At 38.1% G+C, this 17,429-nt stretch overlaps 1 protein-coding gene across 5 annotated transcripts in view; it reads left to right on the top strand.

Moving 5' to 3' along the window:
- The window catches only part of ARHGAP29 (Rho GTPase activating protein 29), a 52,882-nt gene extending 36,619 nt beyond the window's left edge, over positions 1-16,263 (top strand). For 2 of the 5 annotated variants that reach the window (XM_064455531.1, XM_064455536.1), the window contains 19 exons: positions 678-738; positions 1,211-1,348; positions 1,622-1,686; positions 2,174-2,284; positions 2,405-2,485; positions 2,789-2,977; positions 3,220-3,357; positions 4,650-4,840; positions 6,680-6,846; positions 7,391-7,519; positions 7,691-7,789; positions 9,289-9,452; positions 9,701-9,889; positions 10,043-10,180; positions 11,810-12,042; positions 12,760-13,066; positions 13,237-13,345; positions 13,705-13,824; positions 14,379-16,263. In XM_064455531.1, the coding sequence (XP_064311601.1) occupies positions 678-738; positions 1,211-1,348; positions 1,622-1,686; positions 2,174-2,284; positions 2,405-2,485; positions 2,789-2,977; positions 3,220-3,357; positions 4,650-4,840; positions 6,680-6,846; positions 7,391-7,519; positions 7,691-7,789; positions 9,289-9,452; positions 9,701-9,889; positions 10,043-10,180; positions 11,810-12,042; positions 12,760-13,066; positions 13,237-13,345; positions 13,705-13,824; positions 14,379-15,280 (3,531 nt within the window). In that variant the 3' untranslated portion in view covers positions 15,281-16,263. The remainder of the gene's footprint in view (positions 1-677; positions 739-1,210; positions 1,349-1,621; positions 1,687-2,173; positions 2,285-2,404; positions 2,486-2,788; positions 2,978-3,219; positions 3,358-4,649; positions 4,841-6,679; positions 6,847-7,390; positions 7,520-7,690; positions 7,790-9,288; positions 9,453-9,700; positions 9,890-10,042; positions 10,181-11,809; positions 12,043-12,759; positions 13,067-13,236; positions 13,346-13,704; positions 13,825-14,378) is intronic. The other 3 variants (XM_064455533.1, XM_064455534.1, XM_064455535.1) reach the window with 3 other exon arrangements.
- Positions 16,264-17,429: the final 1,166 nt, after the last annotated feature.

Here is a 17,429-nt window from a genome sequence, read left to right as displayed (position 1 = left end):
TCAATTTTTCATTTGTTTAAATTTGTTCAGTGGCCTGGTTTAAGGCACAGTCCTACAGATAGTTCAACTTGCACAGTTAAAGGGGTAGCAAAATGCAGCATGAGGACAAAGGTAGGGATGAAATCTTTTCCTAAATTCCTTTTATTATTGGATTAAATTCTGTCAGGTTGTACTGATTGTCAGGGCTTCATTAGCAAGTGTTACTAGTCAGCTGTTGTGCCTACAGTGCACACCTGCAAGTAATTTAGGAGAAATAATAACTTTATTCCCTTGAGGAAGAAATACAGGATTCTACTGGCTCGTGGAATGGTATCTGTTACATGTCTAAGACATTAGGTCTGTATGAAATGCTTTTTAAAAGATAGGTGGGGATCTAAGAAAAGCTGAAGGTCGCTTAAATATCAACCTGATTTGTTAAACAATTAACTCTTTCATCATGGCCTTTCAAGATCATCGATTTAAAGGTATATAATGATTATTTGCTATTTACTATGTCTCGATCGACAGCTATGGGAGCTTAGAAGGTATCGTGCCTTAGATGAGAGGGTGTTATAGCAGTTTGTTGCTTCATCTGCAAAAGAAAGTAAGGGGCAGATGATGCCATTTATTTTGTTAGGTTCTCAGTTCCAATGAGAGCTTTTCTTCGCTAACTTCATGTTTTGTTTCTTGTGCACCAGTCTTTTGAGAATCTTTCTGTGGAGTCTGGGGGTTCACTGCATGAAAGGGATGATATTCAAGGTAGGTAATTCATTTAATATTAATAAACACAATTCTGTATCTGTGTTTTCGTCTTCTAAAATGGTATAAATAGGTTGCTTGGTCACTTTTTTACACCTCTGTTGCCATTAAAACTTCACTGCAAAAAAATTTCTACTGCAGAGGTTCTGTGCTTTTGTGAATAACCAACCTGGGTTGCTTTTTGGATGGGGGAAGAAGAACCAAGGCCTGAAGCGCTTCTGTATGTCATCAAATGATTGGCGCTTTGTTGGGTCACTTTCTTTTAGAAAGTTATGCTGACCATATGACTACTCCAGATAAAATACGATGACCCTTTAATTTGTTCTAAAACCTCTGTCAGTCCTGTTTAGAGTCAACTAGCATTAAAGACCAACTCAAGATCAGAGCTGCTTAAGCATTCACAGTTGGCTAATACTAGCTTTGCTCTCAGTGTGTGGTCATGTCTAAAACTCACTTCTTTGTTTTTTTTCAGGACATCTTCGAGCAGAGGAGGTTGATAGCATGCTCCTAAGAAATGACAGCGGAATTGAATCGGCCCTGTCCTATGCTAAAGCATGGTCAAAATATACCAAGGATGTAGTCGCATGGGTAGAAAAAAAGCTTAGCTTGGGTGAGTCGCTCTTTCTGGCATTTAATCAGCTTTGTCATGATAAAATTAAATCTGTTGTCAGGGCTCTGTGCTGCAGACTGTCAATAATGTGATTTCTAAATTAGTAGCTGTTCCACTGAAATGGACAGAACTGTTACACATTTCCTATAATTAAAGGCCTGTAGCAAAGTGAAGGTGGTCACCTCTGTAGCCTCTCTGGGGAAGAATGTAAAAAGCATTTAGCGTGTGGTACAACTGTCAGTGTAAACATTAACTGTGAATTTTTTTTAACAGAAGTGGAATGTGCTAAAAACTTAGCAAAAATGGCTGAAACTGCTAAAGCTGTTGTTGGACATCAGGTGAGTACATCTTAGGGGCTTTATTTTAAAGTTCTAAATATGTATTGGGTGCTTTGCCCAAAAGTGAAACTTTGGGGCTGTTGAGGAGTGGATTTTCAAGTTGATACAGAATTGATTTATACTGTAAATAACAGGTTAAAATATCTGTTGTATTTTGTCTTTCCCTCTCCTATGGAAATTTGGATATATAAATTTATTTTTGTTGAAAATGCAGAGTAGCTGTACAGTTTTTACAATATGCTTTTTTCCTAATCCCTTGTATGCTTTGTGATTTGGACTTGCAGACTTCTGAGTGTTTTCCTAGTAAAATGAAACATCGCTGAGAAATTAGGCATTTTCTACGTTCATACCTAACTCTAACTTCCACACACATGTAAATACCTTACTAAATTTAATTGAAAATCTAGTTCAATTATACAGCCATTTAGAATGTCAGCATACCTCTACCTTACCGAGAACATTAATGTTTTGTTGTGTGTAATTTTAGGATTATATGCCATTCCAATCAATATTCATTAATGCTTTTCAAAATGATATTGAGAACAATCAACTTTGGCAACAAACAGCTGCTGCTCTCCAGACTAACAAATTTGTGCAGGTAAGCTTAAAGAAAAAGACCAAGATATTGTTTAGGTTTTTAATAACAGCACAGACTATTCAAAAGAACAAACGTGCAGCTTATAAACATTTATGTACTCTATTAATGTTTCCTATCTAGCCTCTTCTCGGAAGGAAAAATGAATTGGATAGACAAAGGAAAGATATCAAGGAGCTTTGGCAGCGCGAACAGAAAAAAATGGTTGGTATTTCTTTCATATCTACCAGTGTTCAATCTAATATTCTTCAAAAGGATGAAACTTTCAATCTAGGCTGTTCTGCACTTAAATTCCCATGTGGAATCTATAGGGTTTATTGGACGAAGTATGTAACTAACAATTTTGTGACATACTTCTATTTGTAAGAGGTTATCTTTCTATGACTCGGTACTTCGAACCACGGCGTACAGACCTGTGCATAACAACCTCTTCAAACATCACATCAAATAACTGGAAAATTAAAATCATTAATTCTTTTGCTTTTTTTCTTCTGTTGCATTCTGCAGCAAGAGCTAGAAGCTGCTCTAAGAAAAGCAAAGGTGCTGTATACACAGCGTCAAGATGAGTATGAAAAGGCAAAATCCTGCACTGCGCGTGCTGAGGAGGAACATCTTAGTTCAAGTGGAAGCTTTGTGAAAGATTTCAGCAAGCAACTGGAAAAAAAACGAAGGCTAGAAGAGGAAGCTCTTCAAAAAGTAAGAGGTTTTTGCTCCTTGCCTTTAAAGTGAAGCTTATGCTGGTTTCACTCATGCTTTCCCAATGGGAGCATGTGAGTAAGCGTTCTGTTCATAACACTTAATTGTAATTATGCTATGCTCTTTTGGGCTTGTACCTGAAATGGGAATCTCCAATTACAAGCATCTTGCGTGTTTTTTTTACTTGCTTCTAGTATCAAGGCCTGTAGTCCATCAACCCTTTATACTTGTGTTTTCTCTAGGCTGAAGAGGCCAATGAACACTATAAGGCAAGCATGGCAGAGGTTGAAGAAAAAAGAAATGATTTGGAAAGCTTTAAAAGTGATGTCTTAACACAGCTTCGGGAGCTTATTTACCAGTGTGATCTTACTCTTAAAGCTGTAAGCATGCTTTTTAAAATATGTTAGTCTTAACAATATTTATATATCTGTGCCTAAGAGAAAGCCCTATCTGTAGCATTAACTGCTTAACATAGAAAGTTTTCAAAGGACAGAGGTCAAGCCGATAGAAAAAGAAGCTAAACTTCTAATATGTTTGTGGTGTTCTCTTCCTGTTAAGAGTTTTAAAAAAGGGGGGGGTGGTGTTTATGAGCTGTTGCCTTGCAAGAACCCTGACTACACGGTCTCGTAAAATCTAAGAACATCGATGGCAGTAGCGTTACTCCATTGCTTAAGAGTACAGGCTCCCATTCCCATTATTTTCATCAGTGTATTAACAAAGATGTTGGGCTCAAGCACAGAGTGGACACTAACGCACTGCAGCATGAAGCCTCCTAATCTTGGTGACAGCCTCAATTATGGCTGGATCCATTCCGACTAATTTATCAATTTAATGCATGTAAATAAGCAAAGGTTTGTTAAGCCAGTGTATCTACATACACAGTTTTTGAAAAAAAAAAAAACCAACTTTGAGTGCCTTATGCCAATAGATGTATATTTCTTTTAGGTGAGATGATGACAACTTGATGCGGGGGCAGGGAAGGAAAATAAAATACCAAATGCATACACAGCCCACCCCCCAAGCAAGCTAAAAGCCAACCCATAAGACCAGTAGGAAGCTTAGACAAACTTGTCAGTTCAAGTATATCTAGATTGCTAACTACTTTGGAACCCCACAGCTGAAGAAGCAGCCATGCAGTGTCCCCTTCCCTGGTCTCTGCCTTGTGATAAAGTATTTTAGAAGTTTTATGTAATTTAACAAAAAAATTGTTTGGTTAATCTATTCTGTTGGGACAAGGAGTTTTGTCCACTTCTTGTCTTAAGGTGATGCGGAGCTCACCGGGGTTTGGAACTCTAACTACTTCATAGTTGTAATGGTGATTAAATTCCCTCCAGAGCATGAAAAATGCCTTTTTGGTAGCAAAAAACCTTGCTGTTCATCTTGGTTTCCCCTTTTGGGCTGATCACTGGAATTGCCTTTGCTGCTTGGAGGATTCAGTAACCCAAAAAGAAGAGGGATACTAGTATCTATACTACAGATGAAGTTTTTGCAGTTGACTTTTGGGAATTTTGCACAAAGTCTGTTCCTACAAATGTGACTATTTTTCTAGAATATTTCTAGTCTTATTGTTTAAATAATTTTCTGTTGGGATATTAATTTGGGTTGAGCAAAGTGCAAGTGAAATATCTAGTAAATAATCTACAAATACTGAAATTTTTTTGTCTTCCAACAGGCAACAGTTAACCTGTTCCAGCTGCAGCACGCTCAGGTTGTATCTCTTCCAGTCAATTGCCAGTCCCTCTGTGAGAGTGCCAAACTCTATGACCCCGGTCAGCAGTATTCAGAGTTTGTGAAAAGCTTGCCAAAGGAAGGTGTTCCTATTGAATCAGGTTCTTTTGAAACCCAGCGCTCCCAGGTTGACGGGTGAGTCCCAAACTGCATGTGGCATTTGCTTGGTTTAGAATTAAATGCTAGACACACGTGTTTAACAGTAAAACAATATTTTTGGGAGGAATTAACTGAATCCTGGCGTTTACTATTCTGTTTCTTTAACTCATCTTTTGCTGGATTTTACAGAATGTTGACATTAAAACCTGACTTTAAATTCCAAAGCAGAATATCATTTTGTGAAATAAGGCTTAACTAAAACATCGACAATTGTTGTGCAAGAATTGACTTGTTACTGTTTTAATGTAGATACTGGTTAATATGAAAAATAGAAGTTTTGAACTCTGTAGCGTGGTGTGGCAGTAGTATTTGATAATTGGTTTAGGAAGTCTGAGGAGGTAGTTTTCCTCTTCTGCAGGCCTTGCTGCTACAGTACCTTTTTTCATGTTGTTTACATCTGGCAACTTTTTGCCAGGAAGCATTGCTCGATTTCTGTCTCGTGCAATGTGACTAAAAAAAGTTTAGAGTCCACATGTCCCTATGTTACAACTTAATTATGTTTTTTCCAACATGTGTGAAACAGTAGTTTTTACTGTTAATCTATTAAAGCTAATGTGGAAGTAAAGACCACAAGACAAAAAGATGACAACTTGTCAATATTTCAAATGCTTTTCCACTTTTAACTTGTGAAATAGTCATCTTGGCACTAAAGCACCAGAATATCCATTCCAATCTGTGTGTTTCACAGTTCTACAGGAAAGTGTCGTCATCGTCTTTCAAAAGGAAACTAAATAAAAAAAAAACCCCTAACGCTTGAGTCAGACTTCTACCAACAAAAGCCAGGAAATTCAAAGTTAAAGCTGAGATTCTTAGTTCTTGTCTGTAAATTTCCTGCCTTTTAAGACTGATTTAGGCTATACTCATAAACTTTGACTGAGGGGGATTTAACTACGCAGCTCCCTGAGAAACTGATGAGCATGAAATTTCAAATGCTTTGTGTGCTCTCCCAGCTATTTACTGCTTAAGATTTATGGGACTCTGTTTTTTTCTCCTCCCCTCTCCCCACCTTTTGTTTTCTTTGTCATAGCCTTGTGATTCTTCATGTTCTTGAAGTGATCATTTTTATTGTTTAGGTCTGCATTTATTCAAGGGACAGTAGCTTGGACAAACGCAAATTTTTAAGTCTGTATTTCCTTCAGCTGGATTGGGTAGAACCGATGAAAGAACAGTTTCCTGACTGCTAAGCTTGGCTAGCAGGCCATTTTGCCCACAGGGTGCTCTTGAGAGCAGATTTTCACAATGGGCTGACTGTAAGCTCTCAGACAGCTTAAATATATTTTCTGTGCTTTCAAGAAAGCGCAGCGTTTGAACACCTATATGTTTATAGGCGAGTGGTCCCGGTGGCTGGGCAGAGAATCCTTTGCAGGAAAGCATTAAAGTAGGATGCAATAGCCTCTGAATTATTCTGGTCTTTTTTTAGATTAACAGATTAGCTGTTTCCTCAAAGTCTGCAAAATAATGGTTGTAGTGCCTTGCAGAGATGTGGAAAAGCTGATCTATGGGGAGTGAGGGGAGAAACACTGGGAAATTGCACATTTAATTAAAAATAAATGACCACCTTTCTCCTTTTTATCATTTTTATATATTAAATAATATAATATATACATGCTGTATATAATTTTATTCATTTTATTATTGTAATTTGGGCTTTAATAGTTACATGTCAAATGTGTATGTTAATGAAGAGCAATTAAATGAAGCATTTTTAGTGCCCAGAGATTAAAAAAAAAATAAACCACAACAACAACAAAACAACATTGCTTTTCATTTAATTCTATGTTATTCACTCTTCAAAATACTTTCTTCTTTCTGAAGGGTGTTTAATAAGCAATCAACCAACAGCGTCCATACATCACATGGGAACTTATCTCAGTGTTCAGGAGATTTTCCTGCTCAGCCATTAGATGATGTGGGAAGCCCAATATATCATCGTTCTCAAAAGATTGGAGACACGAGATCTTCCAGCAGCATGGATATCCCAGGTACTTCTTCAGGATTTCATCTGGAGTTTAGTCTCTAAATAAAAATACCAGAAAAAAAACTAGGTCCTTGATGTGTCACTGTCAGAAATGTAGCACTGAAGGGGTTTTAAAAAATGGATTTTAAAGTTCGCAGCCTATAAAAACAGTTATGTACTTGAGCATAAGGACAAATGGAAAACTGCCTGTATGTGTACCTAGATTCTTGGACAAGAAAGGTGAGATGCAATTCAAAGAGCAAGTACTGTCAAGCTCATGTACTGAACTATTTTGGTTAACTTCATCAATTTAATATCCGTTGTTTTGTAAATACTACATTGATTTCAGGTCTTTTGCAAAAGCATGATTGGCAAGTTTCTGAAACTCATTTTCTTATGTTGTGAAGCTTTTACAGGAACATATGCTGTAGGTTTTTTCACTATATTGCATGTTTGTGTAACTTTCGCAATATTTTCCTGTTTTGAATATAATCATAATTAGTCTTTAAAAAGAAAAGAATGTAATTTTGTCTTTGACATTTGGAATTTGTGGATTTTCTTTCTAAAAGCAATGCGGGGGCCGCCACCATTCAGATCATGGTCAGTGGGCAACCAGAGTGGAGGAATGTGCAGTGATTCTGAAAGTGCAGGGGGAAGCAGCGAGTCACGATCCATGGATTCTCCATCTGCTAGCCCAGGTACTGCTACACGTGCTGCTATACTAATTTGAAGTCTTTTATTTTGACTCTTTTACATTAATGAAGACATCGCTGTTAGTTTAGCAAGTGTTGGACGTAGCCTATAATGAAAATGAGCAGTTGGGTGGAACTGATACTTATGGCATCCTGCAAATGTTTCTCACCTGCTAGGGGATTTTAAAAGACGACTTCCCCGAACACCCTCCACCGGTACTATGTCGTCTGCAGATGATCTTGATGAAAGGGAGCCACCATCTCCTTCAGACTGTGGTAATGTCGCTTCCATACCTTGAGTCCCCAGAAGATGCTTTTTGTTGTAGGGTGTGGTTTTTCTTTCTAATGTGCTTAAGAAAAGTACATTAACAATGCTGTGATTACCAGCAGCGTTGTTTTTCAATACAGTGTGTATCCGCTTGAGGCTGAGAGCTGAAGAATAATGTTCAGGTCATTTTAATGAAGTGGTGTAGAATTGCCTTCATACATTTAGATTAACTATATAGGCAGCCTTTGAACATTTCTAGTGTCTTCACCCTCCTGAGGTAAACGTAAATGATCCACTAACCATTCCCTCCAGACTTCTGCATTTAAAATTGGCTGCGTGGTGCTGAGGTATGCGAGATCACTTCTAAACTTTGAAGTGAAATGCGCAGATATGGAGAGTTGGTAATTGGCAAATTGGAAAAAAAGTGGATCCAAATGTTTAGGGTAATAACTGAGATTTTACCCTTTTCAACTCAGATAAGCAAGTTTGGTAATGTCTTGCCCAGACCATTTCTAACTTTCAAGTGAATTTTGACTGTATAAAGACAATGTTGCCACAGGTACTGAAACCTGAATAACTGGATTATCAGAAATAGTTCTATGGGATGTCTGCAGTACTTAGAAACTTGCTCAGTGGCACTTGCTCAGTAAAGCCTTTAGGAAATTCTTTAGTTAGTCCTTATTTCCTAAACGTATACTTGCCTTCTAGGAATGAGCCTGTAGTTAACAATACTAATCTAGATCCAAACTTATAGCATGGTAACATGTTCATGAATAAAAATTTCACTTGTAGTGGTATTGTTTAATCAATACGTGAGCTTTTAAGAAGCTTTCTGGGCAACTAACTGCATGAATTAGCTTTAAGTTTTTATCTGTAAAACAAAGGATTTTGGTTCACAGAGTTTTGTTGATAGCCTTTTAAGTCACTTGGTGTGGAAAAAAAAAAGTCACAGAAAGCACCAGTTGCTACTCTGGTTTAGAATCCTCTAGAAACTATTTTGATGTTATCGTAAGAGACTGAGAATCGGTGATTCTTTTATTTTATATGGGGTCTGCTCTGAGTGTGTGTTAACTTTTCCCTGCTGCAAAGTATTATTTTTTAAGTATTTCAGAAACACTACAGGCCAAACCACAATGTCACCTTTCATCCTCTAGTACTGGATTTTGAAATACACAGAATGAAATTTGCATGAACATGCAGGGCAGTTGGAATTAAATGTCCTAACATTTTCATGGGCCATTAATATAGGAGAAAACTGAAATACTTAAAAATGTAAAACTGATTCTTTGATTCTACTTTTATGTAACATTACTTGATAGTTAATGTGTCCATTACATAAACTGTAGCATTGTTTTGCTTCCTTGTGATTGAACTGTTTTTGATTACTTTGATAGTTGCTATTACTTAGAGAATTCTGTGTTCTGCAGCAGGGTTCTAAAAAATCAAAATAAATACCCTGTCCCAATAGTAGATATTAAAATGACTGTAACAGAGAAATTCTCTCCAGGTTTAAATGATCTGACATCTGAAACTGCAAATTCTCCAGGACCTTTTAGAAATGCTAATATGTCCAAAGCAGCACAAACACACAAACTCCGAAAGCTGAGAGCTCCATCTAAATGCAGAGAATGTGACAGCTTAGTGGTGTTTCATGGAGCTGAATGTGAGGAGGTAAGTTGAAAAGTAGTTTAAACTGCTGCTTGGGATTTACGTTAAGTCAGGAGTTTTGGAAACTTGCATTATTTTTCTGTATAAAAAAATACAAGCTTTGTGGCTTGTAGAATCATCATGAACTCAAAGCGTGAGCACAACAGACTAATAAATCTTCCCTTTTGCTCACATATGGTATGACAAACAGCAGAGATATTTCTTATGGTGTCAGATTGTATCAAACCATGTGCTTTTTTTCTCCCCTGTAGTGTTCGCTTGCATGCCATAAAAAATGTTTAGAGACTTTAGCTATTCAATGTGGGCACAAAAAACTTCATGGAAGGCTTCACTTGTTTGGAGTGGAATTTGCCCAAGCTGCTAAAAATGTTCCTGATGGCATTCCTTTCATCATCAAAAAGTGTACGTCAGAAATTGAAAGCAGAGCACTGAATGTCAAGGTATGCTCAAGTTTGTTTACAAAACTTAAGTATGAACAATTTTGAAAAAAAAAAAAAAAATCTTAAGATGTTAATGCCTTACTGTTGATATCATCTGTGTTTTACACTTGCCTTTCAAATTAAAATAGATTTGTGCTGGTCTTTTAATTTCAGGGCATCTATCGTGTGAATGGAGCCAAATCAAGAGTTGAAAAGCTTTGTCAAGCTTTTGAAAACGGGAAGGATTTGGTCGAGCTCTCAGAACTCTATGCACATGATATCAGCAATGTTCTCAAGCTGTATCTCCGCCAGGTATGTACCTGAGAGGTCAGATGGAAAAACCAAAGTAGCGTTGCATAATTTTGCAGTACGAGAGGAAAAAAGATTCCTTTTCAGCAGTCCTGCAGCAGAAGATTAGAGTGCCTTGTATATTTGCAGGCTTCTTTATTTCCACATGATGCCCGTGACAGAAGCAGGGAAAGCTGTGAGATTGCTGACTGCTGGTATTACAATCTGTATTCCACATGGACATAATGTCTCTTTAAATATTAGTGCCATACGCAGAACAAGCTTTTGTTTATCTACTTGTAGTGAAGCTTTTATTTCTAAAACCTTTCCGGTTACTGAATTTGCCTGTCTTATGTGAAGTTCAAAACGTTCCCATATTCTTGCCTCCTCACAGAGAGAGACACTAATATTGCTGTGAATATATTGCTAACAAAAATTTCATGAAACACTCATAAGGGTCATGATGTGCTCATTATGGAGGCATTATCCATATTTTTCTTTCAAAATAGGAGCTTTAAAGCTTCATGATTGAGTTTTTCAAAACAGTTTCAGTATGTATCTGAAAAAACGAGGCTGGGATGTTGCCCAGGGAAATTACTGAGTCTGAAAACTTATTAACCCTGAGAAGAATAATCCTTAGCTGCACGGTCCTGTCCTCGTCCTTGCGCTGGCTGTCAGACGTGGCCATTTGACCATTCCAATCCTGTGATGGTCACCACTAATTTAAGTGCTTTTGAAAAAATACAAAGGTGTAATCCGCCTGCTTATTCAAGGGAAAAGGTAGCATGTTATATACATCATACTGGGGTACCAGTATTTTGAACTATTATATTGTATTTTGAATAAGGCTCGTAATAAAAAAAACAGTTCAAGTAACATTTTCTTCTCATCTTACTACTTCCTTTGTAGCTGATCTGTTGGTGTGGGTTTTAGCTAAACCTTGTTTTAAATGCAGGAACAGAGCTAGAAACATGCAGTTAAGACATGTTTAGACAGGATCCTGAGTTAAACCCTATTTGAGAATAATAATTAAAACTAATTATTTTGAGTTTTATCTATTCTTCCTACTTTTTGCTTTTATCTAAGCTGGGGGAATGCAAATAGCCGGGTCAGGTCTGAGGTTTTTGGGTGTTTTTTGTGATTTTTTTTAAAATTACTAACATTCATTTTCATACTGAGAGAATACTTAAATCATAACTAAAAACTAATGATATGTGGCCTAAAATACAATTAAAAAAAAATGGAATATGGACCAAATTTGATATCGTATATAATACACTATCAAAGACTGGAAAAATAACTGTTCTGTTTATCATGGTATTTGTACATATGCAGTGTGACAGCCTCTCCCTTGTAGCAATCGCTTTCTTGAAGTCTATCTGTATTGATAAATGCTCAGTCTTGAAGCTGTTGCAGGAAAGGTCTAGCAAAAGATTTCTGGAGAAATGTGTAGGGAGGAATGTTTATGTTACCTGGGCTTGGATTTGATGAATTCTGTTTTGAGCTAATGAACAAGGATTAAACAATGTCATCTTCTAAGAAAAGATGCTAGGCCAGACAAAGTTTGAAGAAAACAGGAAGGGAATGAAGTTAAAATTCAGGCTTGTTTCTGAAATGTTCAGATATGTTTCTGAAATGTTCTTATTTCTCCAGCTTCCAGAACCCTTGATTTTGTTTCGGCTTTACAATGAGTTCATTGGACTTGCAAAAGAAAGCCAGAATGTTAATGAAGAATTGGATGCTAAACAAGCTAGCCCCAAATCAAAGAAAAGACAGTCAATCTGTATTGAGCTGAATAGGATCATAATTAAAATTAAAGATCTGCTGAAACAACTGCCTGTACCAAACTATAACACTCTTCAGTACCTTATTGGACACCTTCACAGGTGAGAAAAGACTTGAAATGCAAACTGATGTTAAAAAGTAAACTGCTATGTGCTGCGTACTAGGAAGCTCTAGTGCCCTTTTGATGACTATAGAGGAAGAAGTCACAGATGCCTTAGAAGACATTGTTCTGTTGCTGTTTCGTTTTCCAATGTAATGAATTCTGAGGTGAGATAAGAATGTGAAACGGAAAGAAAGGAGGGAAAGCGTTGAGCTCCATTGTTCTTTATTCTCTACTAGCATTGGGTTCAGCAAGTGGTAACTAGTGGCAGCTGCAGGGACCTAGGTGTGACTTAAATCAGGATATGACCCAGATGGGGCAGTGATTTGGTCGCTGTAGCTAAGAGAAAATTGAAACTTGAATCATGTCTGTTAATAACAGTTCTCCGGTTACATTTCACTTCCTTGTCCTCCAAATGCTGGACTGTATGATCATGCGTGATGAGGATGTACCAAGCTGATGACTACCAATAAAAATGGGTAATATTGGGCCACAGCTGTATTATTACTTGGAGCAAGAGAGACATTCTTTTCCCCAACCCCAGAAATGCCAGAGAGCCACAAATAATGTTAACCATTCTGCCTGCCTGCAAACTCACCTTCAGTTTGTGTTTTAGCCTCTTTAGACATAAGATAATATTTTAATATCTCAAATATTTCTGAAGTAGTAAACCCCTCTAACTCTTGGGGTTTGGTTTTGGGGTGTTTTTTTAATGCAGGGTTACAGAACAGTCTGATGAAAACAAAATGTCAGCCAGCAACCTCGGCATAATATTTGGCCCAACTCTGATCAGGCCACGTCAAACAGATGCTACTGTTTCTTTGTCGTCACTTGTGGATTACCCTTACCAGGCCCGGGTAGTGGAGCTGCTCATAACATACTATGAAAAGATATTTGATGTTTCATTAAAACCACTTCTGAGCACATCTCAGTCTGAAGAAACTTCCATTACAGTCAGAGTTGCTTCATCAGCAGAAGAGAGGGAGCCGCAGCAGCAGAGGAAGTCGTTCGTTGCTGTAAAGGAAGTGAGTGACATTTCTTGCGCTGCTGTGATGTTACCTGTGCCATCTCAAGTTCTGTCTCAAATGCTGCGGTGTTCAGAGCACACTTCTATTAAATCTTTGTAGGATTTTTTGTTAAGGAGTACCTTTCCTCTTGAGTTCTCATTTACTTTTGCTATCACTTCTGTTAACAGGGTATTCTGATAGCTCCAAGTGAAGGCAGAGCTACAGAAACAGCTGCATTGTTTTTGGAATCGAACAATAGCAAGAATAAAAAAGAACAAGTAGATACATCTGTAACTGGTTAGTGTGCTTTTATTAAGTCTTGGGGTGGGTGAATAAGCAGTCATGGATGTATTGGATTATAGTGCATGCAGTTCTTCAGTTTAGGCAGAAGCAACTGATAAAACCTGCTTGTCACTGCTTGATGTACTGTTTATAAGAGGAACAGTGAATTAAATCTTTCTAAAGGCTTTCAAGAAACCCGTGTTTATGGAATCAGAGCTTAAAGTATTTGGTAAGAGAATACAACAGAGTTTTGGTTTCTGCCTTTTTAAAAAACAAAGATAATTAACACTGTGACTGTGGATTTCTGAAATCCACTATGATGCTGCAAACCAATATCCAGCAATTAACATGTTTTGACCGTTGTTTTCCCCCAGAATGCGTATCATTGCCACCCTCTGGAACCAAACCAGAAGGCTCTGGGAAGAGTAATTCTCTGATGGAATCATCAGCTACCAGCATTTCGGATATTAATATTTCTGCTCCAAAAGAGTCAGGTTTGCTAATCTTAACTATAAATCTTCTATAAGATTTTTTTCCTGTTTATCTGCTTGTGCTCTTACAGTGGTTTGTTTTAATGTAGGTATGATTTCATCTACTTTCATTTAGAAGTAACTATACATGATCCCTTTTAATTATAGTGATTTTCAGCTGGTGTTACCAGTTCAGTCATGTCCTGTACATTAACAGTACAACATTCTGAAACATATTAAAATTGAAAATATTCAAGGATGGGAAAGCACCAGCCAAAAAAAAAAGGTGTAGTGTCTCTGGCTCTTTTCTCCTTAGTGTCTTCCTTGGCTATATCTGTACAGTATGTGTTTTACACATACTTGATTATATCTGTACAGTATGTATTGAAATGCTAACATTTGGTTAGAGTAGAATACTTCTCCTATATATGCAAGGTATACCTAAAAATTGTTAGCCTATTAAAATACCAGCTGTCAAGGGATCATTAATAAAGGTCATATTCTGCTGGCAAAAGTCTTGCTAACTTCTCTTTATATTTGGTGCAAAGATCCAGTCACATCTATTTGTGTGTTTCTAGGTGATGCTCTGAGTCCAGCTTCAGAGAGAAACAATGATTCGTTTGTTTCTCTAGGCGAAGATAGCTGTAAAATTAACTTACTTCCTGCAAAACCTAACCGCCAGATTACCAAAGTTCCATTGCGGGTTCCAAGGACAAAACCGGCTAGTCGTCCTGTGAGCCTACCTGTAGACCGAATACTTCCTCAGTGTGTTTTGAATGAAAGAAATTCACGAAATGCAGGGGCAGTAAGTCCAGAGAAGCTTGGCAGGAGCCCTACTATTGAAGAAGTTTCAGAGGTGAAGGCACTCCCTGCTGTTAATACCGGCTGCAAACGTCCTTGTTATGACACCCAGACGCTGCGAAAAACTTGGGACAAGCAATATAAGCAGTATGATATTACAGCAAGGACAGCAATGATCATGACTAATGTGCCCCAGGAGAACAGAGCGCTTGAGAGTGGAACTGCAGGTGCCTTATCTTCATCAGGCAGCACTGGTAACAACTCAGCTAATGCCATTCTTCCTAGTAAGCCATATTCGGTTCCTGTCTGGTCAGGAAGGACAGCAACAGAAGGGAATGGTCCTGATGCCAATCCTCTTGCTGCCTTCAGGGCACCGAGAACATTGCAACCACCCCCAGGGACGTTTTATAAACCACCCTCTAACAAATCAAAACAAAGTGAAGAGGGTTCTTCTGCTAAAGCTTGTGCACCAGCCAGTACTAGCTCTGTGCTTCACCAGGATAATACTGTGAAAGTGGCAGTGAGCTCTGCACTTCCGTCAGGTGATCCTGAACAAAACACAGATGAACAAAAGACTAGCTCAGAGGATATTCACCCCACAGATCTGAAGCCTACTTACCAGAGACTGAGACCAAAAAGGATCCAAGAACTGGAACACAGGGAAGCTCATTTCGTATAGGGTGCAAATTCCTCTTCAACTGTATGCAATTTGTTGATGTTGCCAGTGGAGGCTTCCCTTTATCCTTTGCCTTCCCTTGAGAATTCCACTTCTGTGCCATATTGGAATTATTTTTATATATGCAGCATTTTAAAAATGGGGGGGAGGGCTGGGGAATCGTGATGGAAATAAGTAAAACTTTTTGTAATTCAGTAGCTTTTCATAAAGATTTAATGCATTCCCAGTCTAGATACAGTTAGTGGGTTCATGGAGTAAGACACTGAGCTTCATTTCATTGTATGGAATGGAGTGCTTATTCACAGAGAAGCAACTATTGCATGTAGCAGTGAAAGGAGCCATTTTTCATAACAGACGTTATAATAAAAATGGAAGGTTTAATGTTCACTGTCTAAGCATAAACCAAAGCTTGTGCTTTGCTCTGTAAAAGCATTTGTTCAGTTTTCTAATCTGTGCAATTAAAGCTTTGCTCCTGAACAAACTTACGTATTGGGCAGCATGGCCCATAATTATGTATCATATGTGTATATTTTAGGCAGACATGGTTATCTGTTGCCAGTTTTCTGTTGTCACTTTAATTTTTATATTTTTTTTGTACAGCAAGGATGCACTTACTGAGCTTTACTATTCAGAAGCAGCAATCAATCCACATGTGGTTTCTTGTATAGCTTAGTGAGTGGGGCAAATGTGCACAGCGTGCTTCGTTTGGATGCCCTTCTGGAGAGACTCAGTTGCCAGTGGTGCTGTCTCTCCCAGGTAAATGAAAAGGCAGTGTGATACGCTTGCTATAGATCAGTTTCACTACTTAACCTGGTGTGACTGAAATGAAGAGCATTGTTTCCAAGTTTCAGCGCAAGAGCTGGAAATAACCAAAAATCTGCATTAGTAGGTGCATCTAGTGGTTTTCACTTTGTATTAAATGGTTTTTATGTGTACACTGTGTTATATTTGGTTTAAAATATATTAACTTGTTAACATTTCAATGACTCTATGGCTTCTATATCTGGATTTCTTCTAACTTATTAAAATACAGATATTTGGCCTTTGGAATAGTATAGTACTCTACAGCATCTGTCTTCTGGGGCTGGGGGGGTGGCACACTTTTTCTTAATGAGTTTGCAATTAGCTTGACTCTTTCTCACATCCTGTAGAGTACAGCTATTTTAGTGTGGTACTTTCTACTGCTATAAGAACCAAGAGGACTGTCAGAAGACATGAAAAGCAAAGAATCACTTTTGTGTTTTTACAACATAAAATATAGTGGACTTTCCTACTCCATTCCCTTTGCTCTTCTTCCCAAAATATCCCGAATAAAACCCCACACTGCATTCAGTGTTTGTAATCTGATTTTAATTTCCTGAAGAAAAGGTATTAAACTTGGAACGTTGAACTTCTGATTCCTTGTCACGTTTCCGTGGAAGCATGGCTCACGCTCTTGGCAAAGGCCATGCTACCACTCATGGCTCTGGCCATGCTAGGAGCAGTTTCTTTGGGGAGCTGCCTCATACTACAAAAAAGATGAAGATGCCAGGTGCTGCTATATGCCCGGACTACTACTGCAAGTTGCCTTTATCCCTCCTCTTACTTTATTATGCTTCTTGACATGGATGAGAGTTTGTTCAACTTTGAGTATGGTGGGGAAGGGGAAGCCCTGCACAACTGATTAATGAGCACAAATAATAATAATGAAACATTACAAAGGTGGTAGCAAACCCTCATAGTGCAGCTGTAGAAGGATGGTGCTGATCAGTATACAGTAGGGCCGCAAGATGGCAAATGAGTTTGTGAACTACCATTAGATCTATTGTCTCACTATATTCTTTTTAAGTATTTTATCGTGTCTAGCACTGAATATGCTTAATGGCTTCAGAAATTGTAATAACTGTTCATCTAGTTGGATGGAGGGTCTCCAGTACTGCCCAGGGCAGGCTACTGAGATGGAGAATTATGACAGCATATACTAATCTGTGAGAAACAGGCAACCGTTTCTTAAGTCATAATACCAGTTACTACTGGTTGTTCCATATTGCTTTTTTACGTACGTTCTGTTTCCATGTTTTGCTAGTGTGAAAGGTTTCTGCTGTTTTACACGTGCTTCAGGTTTGTTTCTCATATCCAGGGAGCTACCAGTGGTCTGGGAGCGGGAGGGTGC

Source organism: Phalacrocorax carbo, chromosome 6, assembly GCF_963921805.1.
Source record: "Phalacrocorax carbo chromosome 6, bPhaCar2.1, whole genome shotgun sequence".
In the NCBI taxonomy this organism is placed as follows: Eukaryota; Metazoa; Chordata; class Aves; order Suliformes; family Phalacrocoracidae; genus Phalacrocorax; species Phalacrocorax carbo.
Note: the sequence above shows the minus strand (reverse complement) of the source record. Positions and strands in the feature narration are given on the sequence as shown.